This window comes from Symsagittifera roscoffensis, chromosome 4, assembly GCF_963678635.1.
Source record: "Symsagittifera roscoffensis chromosome 4, txSymRosc1.1, whole genome shotgun sequence".
Lineage (NCBI taxonomy): Eukaryota > Metazoa > Xenacoelomorpha > Acoela > Convolutidae > Symsagittifera > Symsagittifera roscoffensis.
Window position 1 is genome coordinate 56062692 of NC_087065.1, and position 26099 is coordinate 56088790.

Below are 26099 nucleotides of genomic sequence, written 5' to 3' on the forward strand. Positions count from 1 at the left end.
AAACAGGCAGGGGCAGATCTAGGTATTTCTCGAGGTTTGAAATTGTCTAAATTTTTGTCGACCATTTTTTAGGTTGACCAAATTGATTTACTGAGCTCTTTCAAATCAAAATTAAGGACCCAATTTGCCAAATTTCCTGCACCGCAGGCTAATTTAAAAAAATGCCCAGAAAAAAGGTTTTCAGGCACTTTTTGGAAAACTATGACCGAAAAATTGCGGTTTTTGGCGCGCTATCCCCTCAAATCTAGTATATACTGGCGCCAAAATCGCCTTTAGAAAAACTTTAGGGGTCTGTCACCAGAAATGAATAATTCAAACTTTGGGTCGGTAGGGGGTCAATTCCCTGAGGGGGGATGGACGTCCGCCCCCGCTTCCCCCTAAACCCGTCCCTCGGCAAAAAGATAGCAAACGAACCATTAGAAATTGTCATTAAACTCATGAAAACAAAAAAAATTACAGTTGATCTTCAGTTATTGGAGAGCGCAAGTCGTCTCTTTTTCAGCATAAAAATTGAATTCAAATTGCAAAGTAATCAGAAGCCAAATAGCAAAACAATCGAAATTGAGCATAATAATTTTGAAAGACAATTCCTAGAAAAAAAAAGAAAACAATGGAAATAAGTGCATTCACAACGTTCATTAACGTTTTCCTAAACAGGTTTAAGTGTGAAAAAAGTCAAATTATTGAACAGAAGTGTGGATGGATGAATTGACTCACGAAGAAATTATAGATCTGTTTTTGCTATCCATTCTTATTATTGCTACTACCATTGAGTTTATTGTCCATTTCCCCACTATGGCGTAGTTGAACATTCCAAAAATGCATCAGCAATGGTTCAGAAGAGGGAATTTTGAGTAGGATGCAAGCTATTCAATGGAGAATAACACGTTTTTCCATGCCATTCGATCAAGGCAGTATATGGGTTTGAAGCCTTCAGTTTTCAGGTTTGGTTCAACACAATCGATCCAGGGTCTTCTAGTCCTTCCCGCATGTCTTTTGTTGAGATAGAAACATGGTCTGTTGATTTTAGCGCGCAGTCATTTTCTTTTCGATGAAAATGGCTCAGTCATTGTAGCCGAGATAGGACTTGTAGCTTGTCCAGAGCAACAGAACCTGTCAAATTAATTTCGGCTTCTTCGGTTACGCTGTCTATATATGTGATCCTGTAATCCTGCGTGAAACTTTCCTATCAGCACTGTTAAAAGAGCTCGTTATTGCCGTGGTCTGCGCCCTATTTTCAGAGCAGTACTTCAGAAGATCCGTTGATATGACACCTTGTAATCAAATCAGTACCTTTGTTCAGCAGCACAGGCGCAATTTGCCAAATTATGTCCAGAAAGTTGCTGTTCTTATCCGTGATGCATGTATTGCGTCTTTTCATGCGAAATCATATCACGCAGACAGCGAAACTCTTGACAGTTCTCCCGTATTTCCTTCAAAACTTTGCGTTTTTGACTGCATTTTTGGCCAAAAATTGACTGAATTGAAAAAAAATCACCCAACGCTTAAGTATTCCATTTTCTTTGAAACGCAATAAAAAGACCTCCGGCATAAACAGGGGCGAATCTAAAATTTTCTCGAGGTTCAAAATTTTCGAAATTTTTGTCGACCAATTTTTAGGTTGACAAAATTGATTTACTGAGCTCTTTCAAATCAAAATTTCCCAAATTTGCAAAATTTCCTGCACCGCAGGCTAATTTAAAAAAAAACAAACAGCCCAGAAAAATGGTTTTCAGGCTCTTTTGGAAAACTATGACCAATATATACTAACTTTGAGGAGGAGCGCGCGCCAAAAAAGCGCGAATTTTTTGTCAACATTTTTCAAAAAGTGCCCAATTACGGCTTTTTTTGACTGTTTTTTGCTTGCGGCGCACAAAGTTTTACCAAAATAGGGGCAAAACAGTGCTTTGGGTGAGCTCGAAAAATCAATTTGGTCGGCCTAAAAAAAAAAAAAGGTCGTCAAAATTTTCGAATTTTTTTTTAGAAAATCCGCCCCTCTCGAGAAAATCCTAGATCTGCCCCTGCCTGTGATCATTTTTTGTTAAAATATGGGGGTTTGAAGATTGCCATATTTCGCACTTTTAACGCGTAAGCGAGATTTAATCCGTCTTAGAACTCGTTCCAAACTGGTTCAATGAAGCTTATATGCCAATGCCATAACTGATTTGTTAATAGGAGCAAAATCTATCTTTTCGTACTTAATATGACGTATGGAGGGATGTTTTCACAAAAAATTTCAAAGTTTTTTGAAAACATTTTTTTGAATTTTAATTTATAAAATTTAAATTTTTCATGTTATTACTGCTCCATAGACCTTAAAAGGCAGTCGAAACATTCAGGGTTTCGCCCTGATACGAGTAGTCTTGTTTATTCTTTGTGTTTTTATTTGATCAGATCTTCGTTCCTCAATTTGTTATTTCTATCATTACCCTGACACTAACACCTTTATCACCTTTTGGGGGAGCTAGCGTAAAGTCTCTTAAATCGTTCCAGATATTCAATTCGGGCGTGCAGTTTGATTGCTTAAAGTTTAGAAATGCTTCTGCAATTTCTTATGAATCAGAAAAATTATTGTTTCCGAAACTTATGTGCTAGAAAAATAATCAAATTTTATTAGGGCAGTTCAGAAATCACTTTTTTTAAAATTTTGTTAAATCAAAAAATGGAAAAAAAATTAAAAATCCGTCATGGTCCAAGTTTTTTTCCGGTAGTACCCTGTTTTTTTCGAATGTCCATTTTCTTCGACTGAATTTCGAAACGACGCAACCCTATTTGGAAACATAGCAACCGAAACTGTAGCTTGGAGTTTTGAAGAATCAATAGCGAACGCGTCGTCGTGTTTTATGGATGGGTGATCTTTCAATATATATGTATTTGGGATAAGCTGAGTATTACAAACATCGCCTGTTGTTATTTTATTGTAACACAGGAGAAGAATGAGCCCCAAGTTGCTATCTAATATGCCATCAATGGAAGTGAGTTAGCTCGATCTCGAGAAAAATCGGCGTCTACTTTTCCGCGAACAATATAGGACCAATTGCCGTAAAATTCGGGCTTCTTCAACCCACTGAAAGATGTAAACAACAATTTAGATCCACAATATTGCAATTATGTCATCCAATTCCAATGATATGCAGGCTGTTGAGAAGAATATGTAACAAGAATGCTCGAATATCAGGGGGGAACCCTGAATGTTCCGATTGCCCTTTAATCCATATCTATGAGTTTTTGGGAGAAGAAAATTCTGAAAAACTTTGAACTTTGGACAATATCAAAGATTAATGTAAAAAAATGAGTCGTTAAAAATTAATAGGACCGATTAGCTAGCCTTTATTTAAATTCGAATCAATTTTTGTGCGGGAGAATTAGCCACGCATGATTAGTTCGAAATACGCTTTCAGCGTTTTGAACAAAATCTTCAAATTATTCCAGAGCATGGCTAAACTGGCATTTTTCAAACACTCAGAATTTTGCAAAAAAAATGATCGGAGATAGAATATAATTTTGAGTTTGATTTCAAGGAGTCGATATCTTCATTGGGGTAAGCAACTGATTGTTAAAAGCTATTGCTTTGATTGCCGAAAATTGACTGAATTAAAAAAAATCACCCAATAAATATTCCGTTTTCTTTGAAACGGAACAAAAAGAACTCGGGCATAAACAGGGGCAGATCTAGGTTTTTCTCGAGGTTTGAAATTGTCGAAATTTTTGTCGACCATTTTTTAGGTTAACCAAATTGATTTACTGAGCTCTTTCAAATCAAAATTAAGGACCCAATTTGCCAAATTTCCTGCACCGCAGGCTAATAAAAAAAAATGCCCAGAAAAATGGTTTGCAGGCTTTTTTTGGAAAACTATGACCAAAAAATTGCAGTTTTTGGCGCGCTATCTCCTCAAATTTAGTATATACTGGCGCCAAAAACGCCCTTAGAAAAAATTTAGGGTCCCGTCACCAGAAAAAAATAATTCAAACTTTGGGTCGGTAGGGTGTCAATTCCCTGAGGCGGGATGGACGTCCGCCCCCGCTTCCCCCTAAACCCGTCCCTCGGCAAAAACCTAGCAAACGAACCATTAGAAATTGTCATTAAACTCATGAAAACAAAAACAATTACAGTTGATCTTCAGTTATTGGAGAGCGCAAGTCGTCTCTTTTTCAGCATAAAAATTGAATTCAAATTGCAAAGTAATCAGAAGCCAAATAGCAAAACAATCGAAATTGAGCATAATAATTTTGAAAAACAATTCCTAGAAAAAAAATGAAAACAATGGAAATAAGTGCATTCAGTTTTAGTGCATAGAGTATTAGAAAATCCGCCCCCCTCAAGAAAATCCTTGATCCGCCCCTGCCTGTGATCATTTTTTGTTAAGTTATTGGGGTTTAAAGATTGCCATATTTCGCGCTATTAACGCGTAAGCGAGATTTAATCCGTCTTAGAAATCGTTCCAAACTGGTTCAATGAAGCTTACATAACAATGCCATAACTGATTTGTTAATAGGTGCAAAATCTATCATTTTGTACTTAATATGACGTATGGGGGGATGTTTTCACAAAAAATGCCAAAGTTTTTTGAAAACATTTTTTTTTGAAATTCAATTTATAAAATTTAAATTTTTCATGTTATTACTGCTCCATAGACCTTAAAAGGCAGTCGAAACATTCAGGGTTTCGCCCTGATACGAGCAAACTTGTTTATTCTTTGTGTTTTTAAGTTATTAGATCTTTGTTACTCAATTTGTTATTTCTATCATTACCCTGACACTAACATCTTTATCACCTTTTGGGGGAGCTAGCGTAAAAGTCTCTTAAATCGTTCCAGATATTCAATTCGCGCATGCAGTTTGATTGCTTAAAGTTTAGAAATGCTCCTGCAATTTCTTATGAATCAGAAAAATTATTGTTTCCGAAACTTATGTGCTAGAAAAATAATCAAATCTTATTAGGGCAGTTCAGAAATCACTTTTTAAAATTATGTTAAATCAATAAATGGAAAAAAAATTAAAATCCGTCATGGTCCAAGTTTTTTTCCGGTAGTGCCATGTTTTTTTCGAATGTCCATATTCTTCGACTGAATTTCGAAACGACGCAACCCTATTTGGAAACATAGCAACCGAAACTGTAGCTTGGAGTTTTGAAGACTCAATAGCGAACGCGTCATCGTGTTTTATGATTGAATGATCTTTCAATATGTATTGAGGATAAGCTGAGTATTACAAACATCGCCTGATGCTATTTTATTGCAACACAGGAGAAGAATGAGCCCCACATTGCTATCTAATATGCCATCGATGGAAGTGAATTAGCTTGATCTCGAAAAAAATCGGCGCCTACTTTTCTGCGAACAATATAGGACCAACTGCCGTAAAATTCGGGCTTTTTCAACCCACTGAAAGATGTAAACAACAATTTAGATCCGCAATATTGCAATTATGTCATCCAATTCCAATGATATGCAGGCTGTTGAGAAGAATATGTAACAAGAATGCTCGAATATCAGGGGGGAACCCTGAATGTTCCGATTGCCCTTTAATCCATATCTATGAGTTTTTGGGAGAAGAAAATTCTGAAAAACTTTGAACTTTGGACAATGTCAAAGATTAATGTAAAAAACTGAGTCGTTAAAAATTAATAGTCATTAGAAATAGTCATTAAACTCATGAAAACAGAAAAAAATTTACGTCTGATCTTCAGTTATTGGAGAGCGTAAGTCGTCTCTTTTTCAGCATAAAAATTGAATTCAAATTGCAAAGTAATCAAAAGCCAAATGGCAAAACAATCGAAATTGAGCGTAATAATTTTGAAAGACATTTTCTAGAAGAAAAAAAATTAAAACAATAGAATTAAGTGCATTCACAACGTTCATTAGCATTTTCCTAACCAAGTTTAAGTGTGAAAAAAGTCTAATTGTTGAAAAGAAGGGTGGAGGGATGAAATGACTCACGAAGAAATTATAGATCTGTTTTTGCTATCCAGTCATAATGTTGCTACTACCATTGAGTTTTTTGTCCATTTCCCCACTATTGCGTTGTTGAACTTTCCGAAAGTGCGTAAGCAATGGTTCAGAAGAGAGCATTTTGAGAAGGATGCAGGCTATTCAATGGAGAATAACACGTTTTTCCATGCCATTCGATCAAGGCAAAATATGGGTTTGAAGCCTTCAGTTTTCAGGTTTGGTTCAACACAAACGTTCCAGGGTCTTTTAGGCCTTCCCGCATGTCTTTTTTTGAGATAGAAACATGGTCTGTTGATTTTAGGGCGCAGTCACTTTCTTTTCGGTGAAAATGGCTCAGTCATTGTAGCCGAGATAGGACTTGTAGCTTGTCCAGAGCAACAGGACCTGTCATGTTAATTTCGGCTTCTTCGGTTACGCTGTCTATATATGTGATCCTGTAACCCTGCGTGAAACTTTCTTATCAGCACTCTTAAAAGAGCTCGTTATTGCCCTGGTCTGCGTCCTAGTTTCAGAGCAGCACTTCAGAAGATCCGTTGACATGACACCTTGTAATCAAATCAGTATCTTTGTTCATCAGCACAGGCGCAATTTGCCAAATTGTGTCCAGAAAGTTGCTGTTCTTATCTGTGATGCATGTATTGCGTCATTTTCATGGGAGACCATATCACACAGAACTTTTATAGGGCAAAATACATTGCTCTTTGATCTATCCTAATTCGAATTACAGTCGCCTACATAAACCCAAAATTGACCTGCCATAATTAAGCGCTCGCAAGTGAAACTTCTTTTAATGCCAATAAGTTCGAAAAAAAAATACACAAAAAGAAAAAAAAGATACAAAAACAAGACTGCCCGTACATCAGGGTGAAAAGCTGAATGTTTCGATTGAATTTTAGGGCCAAATAGAAAACTTTTGCTTAAAAAATAAATTCAGTAACTGATTTTTTTTTCATTTTATCCCCCACACCTTTAAGTTAACTAAAAAAGTAGGACTCTGTTGGTTCAAATTTTTAAAAATAAGACCAAATTATTCGCCTCAATTCAATTATGTGTTATGAGATTGCAAAGTATAGCTTATTTATTAACCCAAAATTGCCAAATTAGCCGTTTTCAACCCCAAAACTTGCCAAAAATTGATCACCATTCGAGCTCAAGACAAAAATTGAAAATTGATTTTATAAACAAACAACCACACCAAGTATAAAAACTTTACATTTACTTCGAAAGTCGGAACAATAACGTGTCACAGTAAAATGCAAGTAAGGCAATGATCTCGCGTGATAATACAAGTTTCCGTACTTTTGCGTCATACTGCCTCACCTAGATGAAAAAAAAACAGAGTTGAGCTTCTGTGACAGACTGCTGTTTTCTTATAATAATGCGACCGGTGTTTCAAAATGAATTACTACTTTTTCCAAACTGCTCTAAGCAGCCAAAACTTTTTTCAAAAATTTCATGAGTTTTATAGGGCAACAGAGCGTACTTCAAGAATGAAATGTATTTTCGACAAAACTCGCTGATAACATCTGGTGCCACTAAAAAAAAATCCGTCTTAATGAATTGTCTCACTCATTTTAGCTGATTGCTCGAAGTTGAAACTGGCTAAATTGTCCCGAGAGTTTACTGTTGCCATATTCATCTTCCGAATATTTAGAAGGAAAAAAAATGTTTTTTCTCGCAAAATTATTAAGTTGTGTTTTTTCTCCTTTTTTGCATTGCAATGAAAAATTCTGACACAGATTTTGTCATTGAAAAAAATGATTTCGAAGCATCAACCACGAAACGCACCTAGAACTATCACATCCTGTGCAAGCAGTTAAGCAAGGGAGAGGTAAGGTAAACCAAAAAACATAGGGTCGCCAATCGCTGTGCAATCAGTCAGCGCAGAATTTTTACAAGACAGCTGAAATTGCAAAATGATAATTTTTGAATGACAACATTCTCTTTCAGTTGACAAAAAATAACGTACTAAGACCTAAAGAAAAAGTTTCAAATTGACTTAACAAAAAAAACACCCAGTAATTGAAACAGTAATGTGTCACAGTAAAATGCAATTGAGGCAATGATCTGAACGGGAGCTGTTCCATTAGCATGCGTACAACGATGAAAAGCTATCCGATTTTGTATAAAAAAAAAAACCGATGACTCATTAAGCCGTTCTTTATCCACCCCGACATCAACAAGTTATGGCTTGAACGAACTTTGATCACCGCGTCAATAGTGACCAGGCCGACACTGATCTGCATTTGCCAGGACCGATAACTGGCCAGCATATAGAGAATATGTGCAATGCTTAACAACTTGATACGGTTCTCTGATACTTTCTTAATCAATGCAGATATTTTCATAAATATAACTTACTTTCGATTTTATTTCCCATCTTTTCACGCTTAACTATCTTGTTGTTCGAATGCCGTTTTTTTCTTGTTGTTCTAATGGCAATTTTTCAGGTTTTGATAATCCTTGAACAAAAAACTATCAACTCAACAAGTATGAAGTTTTCCTCGAAATTTTCAAGCTGTTTAGACACCTCAGCCACATCAGTTTTGGCGAAGTTCAAATAAGGACTATTCTCCCTTGAAAACTTGAACAATTCACCACAAAACAAATCGGCTAACTTAGACTATAGAGGCTAGATACAAATTTTTTTTTTCATTTGTTTAAAAATGGGAAATTTCAATGATCCGTATTTATCTCAAATATCAAAACATACAAACCATGCATAAATTTTTGTGATAAGTGCACATTAAAGGCACAAAATAGAACGAGTTTTTGTCTCGATGTGGTCATTCGCATTTTCCACCAGTTTCCCGTTAGCGATTGAAATGTTGGATTTCAACTGTCTAATCGGTTTTCCGGCCATCATTTTCTCTGTATAATTTTTGAATTTTTGGATTTTTTCGGCTCCTTTTTAAAATTAGCAGAGCAAAAGAATTCTCTGCAGAGCACCAGAAAAAAAAGCTTTCCAACCGGCAATGTCAAGTTTTGTTTTAGTGACAGGCACAAGTGTAAGTGTCTTTAAATTACTTTGCCAAAAAATTGATTGACATATAGGCAAAAAAACTTTGTTGCTCATGTGCTTGTGCAATAATTCATGTTTCTGCGCCTTACAGCCCGGCTTATAACAGAAAAAAATGGAACTTCTGTATCAGCCTACGTTTTTCTATCAAAAGGCATTACGAACTGCAACTTCGAAAACAATTACTATTTTTTCAAACTATTCGTACGAGCCAAAACGTTTTTCAGAAGTATCAGTATGTTTTTGAGCAGCAGATCGTATATCAAGTACTTCAATTTATTTTGAATTACACCAGGTTTGAAACAAACTTGGTTAAAACATCTGGTGCCTCTAAACACTTCCGTCAAAACGACAGATGTCGGTCTGAGAGCACAGGAAGGGTTTCAAAAACAAATTTCTACTGTTTAATTTACTAGAGTTGTGGTTTCATTCGAGAGGTTCTGGAGTTTCATCGATGCTCTCCAGATGTTTTTGTTTAGGCATTGTTTCACAGCTTACTGCCCTATCCTATCTATAGACCAAAAATATATAAACGTTTTTTTTTCGGCGCCGCCTACAAGTTCATTGCGCGCTGAAGGCAAGCTATCGAGGAACGTTGAGAGTGTTCAAAGTTTTTTCTAGAACTTCGTTGACAATTTTTTTAGATTGAAAGTTTGATGGGCTTGGTAAATGAGCACGCTCGATTTTGAGGACGAAGTTCCGTTGCTTGTCCAAATAACCCACTCCTCTACAGTTTCCGAATAAACATTAAGGCCTCTGTTAAGCTGGTTTTTCGTACAGAAACTGTAGTCATTCAGACAAAGATGCTTTTTTGAATTTATTTTGTTATGTCAGCGTTTTGTGAAAGTGATGAACGAAAATGATTAAGTTGATCAACAAAATATGCAAACGTAGTTGTTAAAAGGAGTTATTAGTTACCGTTTGGACAAGCGTTGAAACCGAATTAGTTAAGCTTTTAGAGAAGCTTAAGTTTCGATTAAAAACTTTAACCAATTTCCTAAATTATTTGATATGCGGTTGCACCATCTCCTGCCAAAGGCTCGCTTCTAATATCAAAGGAACTGCGAGGCCAGTGCGTGATAATGTGAGTCAACCCTTTAACTGTACGAAAAAAAACATCTCCCAATTTTCGCGACCACGGCGCAGTTTGACGCGGGGTTGCGATTGACGCAGAGCTGGCAAAGGGAAGGCCAATTTCTGAAATTCTGATTCTTTTAGATTTGGATAATTTATGCAATTTTTTTCTTGCAAGCTACAGACGTTTCCTAATTTGGCTTGTTTTTGTTGTTTCAGTCTTGATTCCTTATATTTTGAGAAGTTTCATGGTCAGAGTTGTATATTGCTTCTCAGAAATTTGAGTGAAACTAGGTAATCGTTTTCGGCCGGGCTTTCAAAATCGCACAGGTTTCCCTCATAGCCCTTCTTAGGATCATGCAATCGCAATTCAGTCAAAATTTGGCTATTTTTGTTAGAGATTTTCGGTATATTCCAGAGAGGCGACCAAATTGTGTTTAGTCAAGACTTTAGCTACCCAATTTGCGACCTTCGCAAACGTAAAATCTGATCGCAACTATTCAACTTGGAGGTATTACCTGAAACCAGACTGAAACACAGAGGCTAGGCGGAGCTTAACACCACTTTCACTTTTGAAAACTGGCAAAACAAAATTTTTGTTTGCCTCGATTTTTGCCCCTAGTTGTTTTCCTAGTAAAATTTGTGTGAAGAGCGAAAAACTTGAGATGTTAGAAGTACCCAAAAATGTAAACTTTCTTTTTAAAAAATAAAGAAGTAGCAGCTTCTGCGGGATAACTTTGAGCAACCGCTTCTTTCGATTGCAATTTTCATCTCAATTTTGTTAGGGTCTTTCTTAAGAAAATTTAGTTTGCAAGAAAAATAGTCAAAGAAGATTCGCAAAATCGGCTTTCTTGATTGAAGACTTAACCTAAGAATTGGCACGGTAATTTTGAGTAGAGACACAAAAACTCCAAAAAACGGTCAAAAATTCAAAACTTTTACTGGTTTGAAGATCTCAACGTCATTCTTGAAAAAACTCGGCATATAAAATTAGAAAGGTAAGCTTCCAACAATCTGTTCTGTTGATAAAACTTTTGCTATCAGATTTGGCAGGATAGTTATCGAGAATAGACCAAAAAATGTCAATAAATCATGAAAGTTAGCATTTCCGAGACTTATGGTTTTTTTTAGTTTAAAAACAAACTGAGCGTAGCCGCTTATGCAGAAAATATTCACCGAACAAGATTTTGATTAAATTTTGGCAGGATGGTTCTCGAAACCCAGGTTTGGCAGGATGGTTCTCGAGAAAAGTAAAAAAATATATAAATCTGTTCAAAAAATCAAAACTTTGATTTTTTTGAGGGCCATTATTCTTAATTGTCAAAAATGTCTTGGCGTAGTTGCGGAGCTTCCCACGACCATTTCTTTGGATTGAACCCAAAATCTCAGATAGTGGAGGATAGTTTTTGTTAAAATTGAAAAAATTTCAAAAAAACGCTTAAAAATAAAAACAAATGACTTTACCGAGGCTTATAACTTTTGATTAAAAAGATTTTGTGTGACCGCTAATGCGGAAGACCTTCGCACAACCCGTTGGGAAGCAGTAGACTTTTTAGAAGGCGATAGACAAAGGGTAAAACAAAAAGAGACCCGGGGACTATGCAGGTACACAAGACTGTAGGCGGTCTTTCTATGGGCATCCCTTGTTTGAAAATCGGTAGAATGGTTTTTGAGAAAAAAAAACTAAATTTTATGCAAAAAATATTAACATTTTCCAAAGCGTCGCAAAAAAATAAAATAAAATTCCCAATCCCATACACTATCATAACACCTGTTTTTATCAAACAGGAGTTCTAGGCAAACGTGCCAAGCAAGACCTTTGAAATTCAAATTAGCAACACTGAACAAAATTTACTAAGCGGAAACAAGGCCGATAAATTTGAGCAGACACCAGTTGAGCCGAAAAAAAAGTGATTTTGTAAATTCCTCTGAAACTACCCTGTAGTAACTAGTTCCCACCTAGAAGTTAAATTTTGTTAAACTAGTTGTAAACCCGAAAAAATCTACATTCCGACCCGAAAAAAAATCTACATTCCGCAAGCGTAATAATCAATTGTTAATTTTACTTTTGAAATCTGCCTTAACTAAAATGAAAAATTAAAGAAAGCTCAAGCGCAAGTGTTGTTGCCTGCCGAGTGCTCACTTCTATTGGCAGGATGCAGCAGATTTTATTTCATTTTTCCACAGCGAGAAAATAACAAAACTCTTTTGGGATAACCAAGTTGCAGCGCATTCTATTTTAACCAAATCATATCATTGTGAACTATTTTACTCAAAATGCGCCGGAAAATTTTATGCTGGACAGTTCTAGCACTATGGATTTCAAGTTGTCAAACAGGTAAGAAAAAAAATATGCATTAAAGGGCGACTTTTTTTCAATTTGCCTTGAACACGACGTGCATTGAACAAAATAGCATGAACAGATTGTTTACAGAATGTTGACAAAAATGAGAAAAAAAACATGTTATTCAAAACTTGATTTTTTCTGCAGTCACAATCGTTTTGAAAAAACTGATTGATTTTGCTATGATGTGATGAACTTTCACATCGCGACGATTACTAATTATCAACTCTTGCTAAAAGTTTTTTGAGGTTGAAAATTTGAGGTTGAATAATAATAATAATTCTACACAACTCTAAAGTTCATTGATTGAAGATCAATCGCTATTGTACTCAATTCTTGATTGTGAATCAACAATTCTCAGTCCAAAAAAAAACTAATATGATTGCAGGTCTTGATCAGAAGTTCAGCTGCAATTCTGAACAGCTTTTTTTCGTCCTTTCTCCTGAGCGTAAATGTTCAAACAATTGAACGGAAAGTATCAAATGGTAGAAGCCAATGAGTTTAACAAGATTCATTTCTTTGGGTTTAAAAGTCAAAGTAACAATCAATTTGACATTAAGGAGTTGTACGAATGCATTTCACAAGTGAAAAAGCATCAACAAAAAATCCCATCACTGACCATAAAACCCTGCTCTAGCAGCAGAGCAAGAGGAAGTTAACACAAATTAAATAGGGTAGCCAAGTGCTGGGCAACTAACGCAGAATATTCTGAAGACAGCTGAAATCGCGCACAAAATGGTAGTTTAAAAATTTCAAGTATATCTTCAGTTAGTGTCTTCCAAAATTAGAATGAAAACACCTCAATTCAGCCACTTCTAGTCGCAAGCAAACTATCTTGAATCTAATTGGCGTGTCTACGGATATTTCTTAATCATCTTTAGCTCCTAGTTTTCGCAAACACAAGCGACGAAAATGCAAAAAGTGCTTCAATCAGGTGCTTCAATCAGGCAAAATAAAGTGAAATTAGGAAAACATTAAGAAATTTTTTTTGTTGAGATTAGGAGTATCACGTTCTCATATCTGCTCCACGACTGCTAGTAGTTTTACTACACAGATGCAAAGCCGCACTCTGCAAGCACTAGCGAGAACACGACAAAATTCAGCTCTATAACTTCAACATGAAAAATAATTGAAGACAAATCTATTTCAGAACCTAATTTTTTCGATATTGCGCCTGATGTTTTATGTTACCATAATAATCTACCAGAGAAAAAGAAGGAAAAAACTTTTTGTTTTTCCTCGCAAATTTTTTTTTGTTTCTCCTCGCAGAAAAATAATTAATTAAAAATGAGCGATATGCTCTTACACACAAAATGAAGCCCTCTCGGCCTTTTTTGAGACTACAAAAAATATGACTATATTTTTGTCGCATTTAATGTTTGGACTTTTTCGTCAAATTTTTGGCTTGTCCAAAGTTTTGCAAACTTTTTTGGCATATGCGACCAAAACCTAACGTTTCCACACTTTCATGGCTAAAAAGACCTCTACCAACTTTCGCGACCATAGAAATCAGTTACCTAAAACTTTGAAAGGATTCGGACTACACAAATTTCATTCATTTCTCTCTCATAACAAGTAAACTGGAAACAATGAGAAAAAAACTTGATCAAATGGTCTAAATTTTTTTGATTGAATTCAAAAACTTTGCTTAAAATCATACAACCGAACAACCTGCATGTCCTACAAGCAAACTTGAGGATAAGAAAAGTCCCTATATGCTATCTGTTGCTTGCTATTAACTAAGATTAAACTGAAAATCGAAATCGGAAAACCAACATTGCAAAAAAAATCTGCAAATATTCTCACTAAAAAAAGTTCCAGAAAACCTAAAACAATTTTTAACATCTATAAAAACATTCCAAAGAAATCGCACTTGCCAAACATGAAAAGTTGATAAAGAAGATTACAACAAAAATACGCCCGTTTATAAAATAAAAAACACGAAGGTTTTTTTTTGATAAAAACTTAAGCCAGAAAAACAAAACTTCTGAGAAGAAATGGTACTTTGTTTTTTAGACGAGCCAGTCATATCAGAGTTGCAAAATAAAACGTTCTAGAGATTGATGAATTATTTCTAAATTAATGAATATTTTTCGAAATTGATGATTTTTTTTCGAAAAACTTTGTCAAAACAATACGCTGTTAAATCTATTTCAAATTAAATTTTATTTACTCAGAACAAGTCATATAAATGAACTAAAATTAACTCGCATTTTTGGCATAAAGAGCAGAAAACACAAACCCAAAACACTGAAAAAAATTTCCAACTAAATTCTAACAGATAAACTTTTAGCTGTAAAATTACCAGAAAACGATGAAATATATAACGCCTCTTGAAAGTGATATAACAAAAATTACTAATTGTAGAAATTGTTTGCCCAATTATTGGAAAAATTCTACTGAAAAAAGGCGATGAATTTGGTCGAAAAAAACTTCAATGAAAACTTTACATTATAAGTTTGCAATTTTAAGTTTGGAAAGTTACTTAGGTTGATTACCTCTATTTTTAACATTCAAATAAGCGACGTAATATATTGCAAAAAAAACAAAGCGGAAACTAAGCCGACAAAACATAAACTGAAAGCGACAGAGTCGAAAAATCAAAAAGTACCAAAGAAGCATTATTTAAAAATGTTGACCTGCGTTTTTTGGGAAAACACTAATAAGGATGCAGAGTGAAATTAAAATACCAATGGGCGCAAAAAAGATGAACGTAATGCATGCATGGCGTTTGTATTGCATGCATGTCGTTCATGTACTGCCTGTAAATCTGTGGATTATTTTCGGGAAAAAATTCGAGTTCCCGATTGCATTATCCTTGCTTTATGCAAAGATAATAAAGCAGAGAACAAAAACTACGAAATTACCAATGTTACAGATCGTGATTATAGGAAAAATACCACCAAATACTGATTACCAATTAATGAAGACATTTATTTGCGAGCTAGATTTAAAAAAAAGAATGTTCATACAAATACAGTAACGCTCGCAAGCTCGCTTGTGTAAACTCTAGCCACCAATAAAGCAGCTACGGATTCTGTCAAACTGCCAATGCTGTGCAGAAAAAATTCGACCAAAAAAAACTATTTAAATGTTTCGGATTTGAACATCCGAGCTGTTCAATAGTTGTCTCACGTCTTCGCATCTGCGCCGGGGTTGCTTGGTAGTTAACAAATGGCCCAGCTAATGCGGTATCTACCTGCTCTAGCATGTGTAAATCATATTTTGTCTTTATCCGGAAAATGCGTAATTTTAAAAATTTGAAAAAAATGGACTTTACCTTGAACCCTAGTGTTTCTCTGCTGAAGGATAATAGCCTCTTCATAATATTATAGCAGGATAAAGCATGGTAACATATATGCTAAAGCATGAAAAAAGCCTCTTTTTTTAACACTCTGGTTTTTAGATTGAAGATTTCCGCACACTGATTTTTTGCATTGAGCCCTTAATATCAGGTTTAGCTAGTACTTTTCTTGACAAAAACGATAAAAAATTAAAAAAGAACATTTTCGAATTTCATATTTATAAGTTTCTAGAAAACGAGCAAAAAGCAAAAATTAGACATTTTGTAAGGTACTGTTTTTGCAAAATGCAAGGTATAGCCGCTTGTGTAGATAAAGTTCGCATAACTTTTTTTTCGGTTGAACCCTTAATCTTCAATTTCGAAGGGTAGTTTTTTAGAAAAATCAAAAAGTTTTAAAAGTTAATCAAAATTTCGAAAAGTGGACTTGTTTGAGGCCATAACTTTTTTTTACCAATTTTAGAGAATATCCGCTTGAGACGGTAAGATCCTCATAATTACTTTTTGATTGAATCATTCATCGAAGATTTGTGCATTAATTTTTTGAGAAAATGAAAAATTCAAAACAAATAGGCCTAAAATCCCGTCTTTGAAACTTTCGAAGGCCGTAGAACGTGAAATAAAAAGAAAAGAGGCTAGCAGAACACGCAGGCACATAAAAGAGCTGCCAAATTTTCCAATGGTACTATTTTTTTTGAAATTGCAGTTTCTGCAAAAAGCGAAATTTTTTCACTGTCACAAAAAAAACGTAAAACAACAAATCCCATTCGTTTTCATAATACATGTTTTTCTCTAGTCAAAATTAAAGCAGCAATACACTCCATTAAATTTCTTGTGCTTTAATAAACTTAAATATGATTAAATTGATATCTAGTGCATTTAAATTGCACTTTTATTTGCGTCTTAGTTCAGAAAAAATATCTTCGACATAATACACTACGTCTTGTTGTGTAAAAATGGGAAAGAGCTTTGAATAAAAGTGTTTTTGAGTTTTATTTTTTAACGCAAATTTAAATACTAAAAAATATCATCGGAACGGGTTGAATGATATATCTTATAAAAGCCTTTCAGTTTTGATTCGAAAAATATTAGAAATTTTTTTTTTAAATGTCTCAATGTCGAGAAAAACGCATTTGAAGTTTTTAGTTTTTTGTTTAATTTTGAGGAAAAAAAGCAAGCGAGCAGGCGTATTTTGCGCAATTCAAGCCGGTTATAATAATTTATTACTGCTTAGTTTTACACAAATAAAATTAGTTTTGGAGTTTTTTAGAGCCATTTTGGAAATAAAATTAAAAAAAAAAATTCAGTAAAAAAATTGATTTTACAAAAAAAATGTTTTGTTGGCTAGTCATTTAAAAAAAACTGTTGTTCACTTTGTTTATATTACTGTTATTGACGAATATGCCAAAGCTCTATTTGTTTCAGGTCTTTTTTATCACACCACGCAGAAACAACGACAATAATTTGAAAACAAAAAATTTTTTGTCCCCACAGTTAAAGCCCAAAGCAGTTAGACTGTCGTAACACTGAAGCTAGAGTTTAAGTGAGAACTCGTTTTTGCAGAATTTCTTTTCAATGTAATTGAAACACTATCTGACAATCTCAGATGATTTTTCTGGATTTCTTGACTAAATTTATGTTTTTTTTCCATTCTTCTATGTTATTGGCAGTAAATTATTAAAATAGAAAAATAATATGCCAAAATCCTAATTATGTTTCTCCAGAGCATCATTAAAAATGAAGGAAAAAAATCGGCATATAAGGACAAGAAGTATAAAGCAACGCAGTTCATGTGGAACAGTTTTTTTCAGTGTTTTCAATGCAACTCGGAAAAAGTCAAAATTTTGTAAAATTCTAGATCCGTTTTAAGGCTAAGCGTTCTTCAGGTTTTAGTAGCCGGGAAACTGACTTAGATGTAGATAACATTGACTCTGATAACGAAACATCCGACGGAAATTACTCAAGTTTCAATGAAACTGAGGACGAGGAACCATTGAACGAAACTGATTACGAAATTCTTGATTTGGATGAACTCGAGGATTCTTTGGATTATGGAATTGATGATTTGGAGAGCGATAACAGTACCAATGGGACTGATTTTGAGTACGGAGACTATAACGGAACAGAACCTGAAGATAGCAGCGGGTAATTAAGTAAAATTGTGGCTTAGAAAAACTCAATGTTTATGTAAAAAAGAGTTGGGTTACCAAAAAATAAATAGTCGTGCAAAATGGATTTTAAACTTTTGCTATAACAAAATGGACTTAACAAAATTTTTTGGAAAAAGCGAAAAGGAGTCAACGATTTTTTTTTTCATAATAAAAATATCTTGAGGCTTTGATTTCTATGTGCGATGCACATAAATAATTTGTGAAAAAATTTGAGGAATGGGTTTTAAGTTAAAAGTCAGATTATTTAATATCCGCGATTAGCCATAGTTTCTAAATTTGTTCTTGACACTGGCAGAAACGAAACTGATATGTTTGAATCATTGAATGAAACTGATTATGAGATGCCTGATTTGGAAAACTTGGATGAGTTTGAGGCGTCTTTAGATTCTGGAGATGAAGATTTGGAAAACAGAACTGATACTAATGGGACAGATTACAATTACGGAGATTATAACGAAACAGAAACTGACGAAAATAGCGAGTAATACTTTAGATCTGTGGCTCACAAAAAATCAAGGCTCAAAAAATTGCAGGTGAAAAATAAATACCAAATAATTAAAATATATAACGCGTCTGCAAAAAAAAATAAATAAAGGATTTAAGCATTTGCCTTTAGTCTGAAGCCACATAATCTAAAGTTTTTCTTGATCGTTTAGCGACAATGAAACTGATATTTTTGAATTTGACGACGATTCAGATTCCAACTCTTCCACTTTTGAAATGGACGAAAGTGAATTATATGACAATGCGACTAATTCGACAAATAACGACGAAAATGAAGGTGAACTTGAGATTGAAAATTTCATTGAGAATGAAAGTGATCTGGAAAAAGAGCTTGAAGAAATTTTTGAGAATGGCGATCTGGATGAAAAATGGCTGAACAGTTTGAATGACAGTGAACTTAATTCGGCAAACTACAACAAAGATGATGATCAAGGTGTGAATGAGACTGAACTCAACGACAAATTAGAAGACGACGACGAAGATGACAAAGAAGAAGAAGAATCTCATGGATTTTTTGAACACTTCTTTGACTGGTTTTCATTCTTCTAAGGTATTTACGGAAATGGTTTATGGGACTAGAAATTGATTGGGTTTGGGTTTAAGCAAATGATTCAATTGAAGCAACTATTTTTCTAACAAAAAATTATTTGCCAAGCGCCAATTACTAGCTACCCAGAAAAGGTTTCGCTGACCATCTAAGCTGATAGCAAATTAAGGATTGTCTTTATTAACAGAATAATTAGCCAAAACTTTAACTACTATCAATAACTATTACATTGAGCTAGTTTTCCGATATTATTGCCGTGGATCGCCATTGGGAAGAATCTCACCCACGCTTTTCCCATTCTGAAACAAAAAAATAACAGAGACTAATCAAAATTTAAATCGACAATTAAAGAAGTAAATAAACTGATCAATTGTTTTGCTCACCCTGAAATAATGTTTCACTGTGACTTTTCTCTCCTTGGGTCCAGCTTTCTTGCTTTTGGTGGAAGAAATCTCTTCAGAATTACTCTCTGGGTGCACTTCATTTTTGTCACCGCTAGAGGTCCGTTGTCCTGCTGGTACTTGGGAGGGTACGACGCTTTTGCTCTTCTGGGGTCTCTTGGCCAGTTGGGAGTACTGATGGAGAACCTTCTTTCGACACAGGTCCGTCAACAGATACTCATACATCACAACCAGTCGGGTTCGCTGCGCGAAAAAAAAGAAATTTTTGTTGTAAGTATAAAATTCTCTTTTCTTTTATTTTAATTTCGATCAATTTTCAAAAATCCTTGAGCCTTTGTGCAACTCAAAGGCCGAAGTCAGGCTGACTCATTTTGAATAGTGGATCTAAGATCTTATTTGATCAAATTTTCTCAATCTAGCCATAATACAATATCTGACAAAAATTGCACAATGTTTCGATAATGAGGAGATATCAGTTTGGCAAAAACAAGTCAGCAACAATAATGAAAAACAAATACCGTTTTTTCACAAACCACGGAGAAAAGATGAGCAATATAAGTTTGGGCGCTTTCCAATACAAAACTGGAGATTGGGAAAGCGTGCCAATTGCTATTATGTTTTAGACATTGAACAATTTTGGTAGTTTTGGAAACAAAAATTCAAAATCAAAAGTTCAATTTGCAATTTTTTGTTACTTTGCTAATTGGGCTTAACAATAAATTTAGTTTTAGTTATCTTTGCACAAATGAATAATTTTTTTTTCTTTCAACCTTCATTGAGAACCCAATCTGGCTATTTTGTGAGTTGTAAGCTGAATCTGAAACTAGTCAAAAACAGATTGGTCGCGGAATCCGCAATATTGCTAACTTTCTTTGATTTTCTTGGTTGTCTTGGATTCCACGAACAAGTAGCTACAGTTGTATATAAACGCATAGTCAATAAATACATCTATCGTAAAATTATTATTCGCAATATGAAAGAGGAATCTGCAAATTGTAAGCCCAATCCGCAAAATGTAAGTGGAATCCGCATGCATTTGCGTACTCCGCTTACTATGTGTGGAATTCCCTCACATTTTGTAGATTCCGCGGTTAAAGTAATGTGCCAACAAAAATTAGGTTAAACGTATTTGAGCACGGATTCCGCGGAAATTTTGTCAGTGGAATCCACTAACATTTTGGAAGAAGTTTAAAGACTTTTATAATTAATCGTGTGATATTACTCCTGTAATAGTTTTAATTACTCGTGTGATATTTTTGACGCTCCCGTCTTCAGTTACCATAGTTACTCGTGTGATATTTTTGAAAAATACTCGTGGGATATTTTTGACACTCCAGCTTTCAGTTACTAAAAAAAGTCATTTAATTGATCATTTAATGGTTACATAAAAAATCATTTAATTGATCAGTTACTAAAAAAGTCATTTAATTATTGAACGAAAATTTCTAAAAAAAGCTTTAAAAGTTTATGCAATTTTTGATGTGTTATAAGCTGATACCGTTTAACTCACTGGATAACCCTCTGTATTTCTCAAACGCTCTTAATTGAATTACTGAAAAAATGCATCAAAAAATCTAAAAGGCTTTATTTCTAAAGCAATTTTTTTTAAAACAAAACAAAACAACTCGCAAAATGTCTAAATTGGTCTGTTTTTCAAGGCGATTAGTTTTATTAAATTGCTAGATTAGGCCAAGCAATCTTCATGATAATTAGCACCCTGTTTACCCATTTAATTTCTTTAACTCTATTATATGATTCGATTTATTCTAAATTGCCGAGAATACGTCGAAGATGACAGAGAAAAAGAAAAATTATTTCGCGGATTTTTATAGAGAAAGCTTCCTTGGCTGTTTTTTTTCTAAGTCTTTTTTAAGGATATGAATGTATGGGGACCAGAATATTATTTTGAGTGATAGCCGGAAACAACGATTTTTTGATATTTGTTATTAATCGTGCAACACTTTTGACATTCACCTCCTCAGTAACCGATATAAAAAAAACTATTCTTTTGTGAAAACCTAAACCTAGAAAAAAGTATGAAAAAAACTTAAGATCTTTGAGCTTTTTTTCACATCAACAAATAAAGCTCGTTTTCTGCAAAAAAAAATCTAATAAGCAAATAAGGTTAAAATTTCTTAATTGATACACATGAAATGATCCAATATTTCTCGATAGAACGCAAATTATAACACCTCTCACTTGATTTTATCTGCACGGCGGGAAAAAGTTTGAAAAATACTCAGGATCAATAAATTTCCTGAGACCAAACGGACACTCCGGAACTCTAGGCTTCATTTTGATATCAGCAGTGTTGTTAATCTTTATTAATCATTACTGGGGTATTCATGAAAACTAAAACTGGAAGACTGAAAGACTAGTCAAATGGAATTTTTCTATAAATTTTGCCGGCTTTTCATGAGGCAACCAAATAAATACGTTTTTCGAACTCTTCCTTTTTAAGGTATTTCTGATAATTCCTTTTTGGGGCTGTTTTTGATAGTTTTGAATAAAAGTTGCGGTTTTTACTGCGCGTGCTCCCTTTTCTTCGACACAATCACCAGCAACAACAATTTATTCAGAAGCCATCAAATTCTGCCCTGTAACTTAGGTGGTTGCACATAATAAAATCACTTTTAGTATAAAACTAGTGTAGGCCGGAGTTAAACTTACTTCTTTGTACCACTCGTGGTGGGATTGTTTGTACACGTGGAATGTCTCGTATACCATCGCCACTAACACATTCACGAGCAACAGATGAGCTAACACAAAGAAGATAGCCCAGTAGCACTGAAACACATCAGCGTTGATTACACAAATGCTACTTCAGAATTTTCAATGCAAACAGTTATGAAATTTTTCGTTTTTTTTTTGCGAACAATTAACAATTATTCTCTCAAATTGTCTGGAAAATAGCGCTTTGAGCGAAAAGCTCTTGATTTTGATTGGCTGAAAATTGCAAATGGGATCAAAAAGGTAGCAGCCTCCCGCCTCCAAAGTGTAGGATTTGGGCTGTTGATAAGAATGGACATTTAAACTATGCTCACCTGGGTAAAAAACGGGTAGGGACTTTCCTTGATTGCATCGTAGATACTCTAAACATAATCAGATCAACTTTTGAAGCCTCCGACATTTGGTCCTTCCTAATCCTCGTTCATAGAAAAATTGTTACTATGAGGATATGGCGATAATTATATGCAAAAGCTATGGCAACTATGCGAAAGCTATGTTATATTTATTGTAGCAACCTCAACCTCATAAAGTTGTACAAAAGAGCTTTTAACAACAAACTAATATTTGCAATTTTACATCAAAATCTATCAGTATGCGTACCGGTTTGACCTCCCCCATGACCATGCAGAAACTGAGGTAGAGAGTGAGGGAGAAATTGTGGAAGGGGGAGGGGGAGGGGCTTCCCGATTCCCCCTCCTGTCCCGCCTTGAAGAGGACTGTCATTCCGAGGGAGTATGCAGTGAGGAGGATGGAGAGAATGATGGAGAATCTTCGGAGGTCATCGGTCACTGCCCTGTACATCACTGTGATCAGGTGGCCCAGACACTTTGTACTCCTGGAAAAAACCGGGAAACCTAGTTTTAATTTGTCGTCCAGGTTTATGTATTTGAATATGGTACTAAAATAGAATATGCTTAATCCGTGACTTAGCATTTATCTTTTGAATTAGTTCTCTGTCGATAAAGGCACAAAAATTGCATATGCTTAACCGTTGAGACAGCTCATTATAATGTTGGAAACAGGGGCGGATTTGGGGGGGGGGGGAATCCCCTCTTTCCTCAAGGATTCGACCCCCTGCCAACCCAAAGGGTCCCTCTTTGGTATTTTTAAGAAATCCATTTTTTGGCGACCGACCCTAAACTTTTCGGTGCCAATATACACTAACTTTACGGGGGAGAGCGCGCCAAACAAAACGCAATTTTGCCCAAAAAAAGTGCCCAAAAACGGCTTTTTTTAACTGTTTTTTCAAAAAATTTGCCTGCGGCGCAGAAAATTTGGCCAAAGCAGCGTCTTGGCTCTTTTTCCTTCCCCCCCCCCCCACCTCACACGAGCTTAACGAGGGGTTTTACGAGGTTGAGTATGAAGACCAAATATGTTTGTCGTGACCTTATTAGTCTGTATGTAAATTTTCATAATAATCGGACAATGTGGTCAACAAATTTACATGTAAAAATTTGCAGGTGGGGGGGGGGGGGAAGGAAAAAGAGCCAGCGTCTTTTTACTGCTTTAGGAGAGCTCAAAAAATTAATTAATTTTTTGAAAATCCGAAAGCCCCCCACCCCCTCGAGAAAATCCTAGATCAGCCCCTGGTTGGAAATATTTTACTAGAGTGTGTATAACTAACAAAAACCCAGAAGCTGATTCCATTTTTAGCTGACTGACCCTAAAATTTTTCTAAGGGCGCCAATATATACTACTTTTGAGGGAGGATCGCCTGCCAGAAAAAAACTCAATTTTTTGGTCAAAACAGTCCAAAAAGGGTCTAAAAAATTTTTGGCCTGTTTTTTTTTCAAAAAATCACCTGCATATTCTCTGAAAATCTTTCATTGTAATATTTAATGTTCTCGTTGTCTGTGTGGTCCTTTTTTCATTAAATTTGCTTCGTGTGAAATTGCATGATTTTTTAAATGAGAAAACACTATTATTAAATAACGTTTATAATCGAGATACGAACATTTTGATTCGATACATGAAGTATAATACCTGATGTAGAATAGTATGTGAGGTGTGATGCAGAATACAGTCAGCATGCAGACGTAGTCTTCTAGTTTGGACTGGCAGATGATCCTCAGCATCAGGGAAAGAGGGATGAGGAAGAATACTCCCATCAGAAAACTGATCTTGGTTGGAGCCAGCACCTGCGAAAACAAGGAAATACCAAAATTGTTGCCTACGATGATGACTACGACTGATTGAAACATTCTGTGCAATTTGCAAAATAATTGATTTTTGCTAGATAAACGCTTTCTTCAAAATTTGCTGGGGATAATTTGGCATATTAATCAGCCTCTCAGTCAAAATAGGGTAAATTGGATAGGGGTTGACATCGGTCGGATAAGAGACAACAACTTTTTTGAAACAATTTTCAACACGAACAAGGGTAATCAGATCCTCTACAAGCTACACCGAATGTAGCACTTACATTTATCATTGTAAAAAAGTGGGAAAGGTATCAGTTTTTCTTTTGAAATCCGAAATCATACTTGAACCATATGAGTTTTTTTCGTAATAAAAATTGCTTGCAAAAAGGTTAGTTTTTTATACCTTTTTGTGAAGTTCTTTTTTAAATTCTAAGGAGTGGATTAGTTCTAATTGCAATTTTTATAATCAAATTTTGGATAGAAACTACTGCAAGAAGAAAAAGAAAAAATAACAAATAAAACTTAAAAAAAGTAGCTTGAAATAGAAATCATCTACTTTTAATTCCAGCGCATCCAGAATGTTCTGGAACTTACTAGATCACTAGACCATAACTTCCATCCAAGTGTGCGAAACTGTCTGACCTCGACCACCACTCTTAACAACAACTGTAAATAAGTCCACACTTCAATCCCAGACAAGACCTAAAAGAAGCAAACATGCATTATAGGATGTGAGTTTTTACAACACTGACTCATGAAAAAATAATGTGCGAATAGAGAGCTTCAAAGCTTCTGAAATAGACTAGATTGTAAAAGCAAAATCATCAGGGGCGCAACTAAAATTTACTCGAGGGGGGGCTGACTTTCAAAACGTTTTCGAAAATGTTGACGATGTTTTAAAATTGATTTCGAGAGCTTTCCAAAAACACTAAAACGACCCTAATATGAAAAAATTTTCATGAAACTGGAAACTAACATAGTCGGTGTGGCTCTCTACTTTTCGGATGTAGCAGCTGGACGAACTCTCCGAGCCACTCTGAAACAAAAACAAAGTTCAATTTCAGAATACAACAGTTACCTTTAGTTTTCTAGGCCTGTTTAGGAAGCATCACAAAAAATAAATAATAGAAAAATCATGTGACATTTGGTAAAAGATGTTCTGAATTTCTACTCGCCCCAAAACCCGGAAATTATTTTCGAAATGGATTTAAAAATGAGGTATGTCTAAGAAAGCATGTCCGTCTTAACCCGGATGGAAACCGTCCTTTCAACTATTTTGGTATCCAGTGTTTTTCTCAAGGAATATTAATTTAATGAATGGACAGTTTTTGATAAGTTTGTTGACCAAAAATCTCTCGAAAAACAGAGCATCATTGTCAGGTTAATGAGTATGAAAAGTTCGTTTACTGTGTTTGGTGGCGAAATTGAGGTTGCTGTTCTTGAAAGGCCTGGTTGCCAGAAATGCTTCAACAAAAACTCAGTTGAATGTGTATAAAATATTCATTTACGGCGGTGGGAGGAGCCGGTTTGCGGATGTACATGCCAGTGAGGTATGAGATGAGGAAGAGGAAGTAGACGAGGAAGTTCGCCAGCAGGATCTGGCGTCCGAACAGATCCCACTTCCAGTCCACTAGTTCCCGCATCACCCCACTCAACATGTCCAGGTGCTGCGGAGAGTCCTAAAACATGGGCAGCATTGGAAGAGAGTCCGGAAGCATGGCAGAAGTGTCCTAGCATCTTTTTAAGATGAGAAAATGATGGGGGTTTGAGTCGTGTTGAAGGAAAATGCAGCCTGTGTTTCGTAAGTATGGCCTAACTGGTGCTGTCATGCATCTAAGTCGATGATAAGCTAACAGACGTTTGAACCTCGAGGCATCAAAATCATGCTCATTAATAAAATACTGAATCAAATCTAT

At 35.2% G+C, this 26099-nt stretch overlaps 2 protein-coding genes across 2 annotated transcripts in view; one reads left to right on the forward strand and one right to left on the reverse strand.

Moving 5' to 3' along the window:
• The first annotated feature begins 12237 nt into the window (after positions 1 to 12237).
• On the forward strand, positions 12238 to 19019 carry LOC134843543 (protein PFC0760c-like). Its single transcript, XM_063859651.1, has 4 exons — positions 12238 to 12382; positions 17576 to 17834; positions 18156 to 18341; positions 18517 to 19019. The coding sequence occupies exons 1-4, from the start codon at positions 12322 to 12324 to the stop codon at positions 18911 to 18913; spliced, it is 903 nt and encodes a 300-aa protein (XP_063715721.1). The 5' UTR covers positions 12238 to 12321; the 3' UTR covers positions 18914 to 19019.
• A 15-nt stretch (positions 19020 to 19034) lies between these two features.
• Positions 19035 to 26099, reverse strand: part of LOC134843540 (transient receptor potential cation channel subfamily V member 6-like) — a 30722-nt gene continuing 23657 nt past the window's right edge. Inside the window, exons 10-18 of the mRNA XM_063859649.1 lie at positions 25692 to 25862; positions 25160 to 25219; positions 24778 to 24885; positions 24026 to 24180; positions 22643 to 22877; positions 22357 to 22404; positions 21983 to 22099; positions 19295 to 19555; positions 19035 to 19210 (exon numbers count right to left, since the gene is read on the reverse strand). Of these exons, the coding sequence (XP_063715719.1) occupies positions 19160 to 19210; positions 19295 to 19555; positions 21983 to 22099; positions 22357 to 22404; positions 22643 to 22877; positions 24026 to 24180; positions 24778 to 24885; positions 25160 to 25219; positions 25692 to 25862 (1206 nt within the window). The 3' untranslated portion in view covers positions 19035 to 19159. The remainder of the gene's footprint in view (positions 19211 to 19294; positions 19556 to 21982; positions 22100 to 22356; positions 22405 to 22642; positions 22878 to 24025; positions 24181 to 24777; positions 24886 to 25159; positions 25220 to 25691; positions 25863 to 26099) is intronic.

Excerpts from the sequence above, each read along its gene's own strand:
- LOC134843543 (XM_063859651.1), top strand. The coding sequence starts at position 12,322 with ATGCGCCGGAAAATTTTATGCTGGACAGTTCTAGCACTATGGATTTCA. Across the intron at positions 12,383-17,575 it reads GATTTCAAGTTGTCAAACAG|GTTTTAGTAGCCGGGAAACT; the intron begins GTAAGAAAAAAA and ends AGCGTTCTTCAG. Across the intron at positions 18,342-18,516 it reads GAAACTGACGAAAATAGCGA|CGACAATGAAACTGATATTT; the intron begins GTAATACTTTAG and ends TTGATCGTTTAG.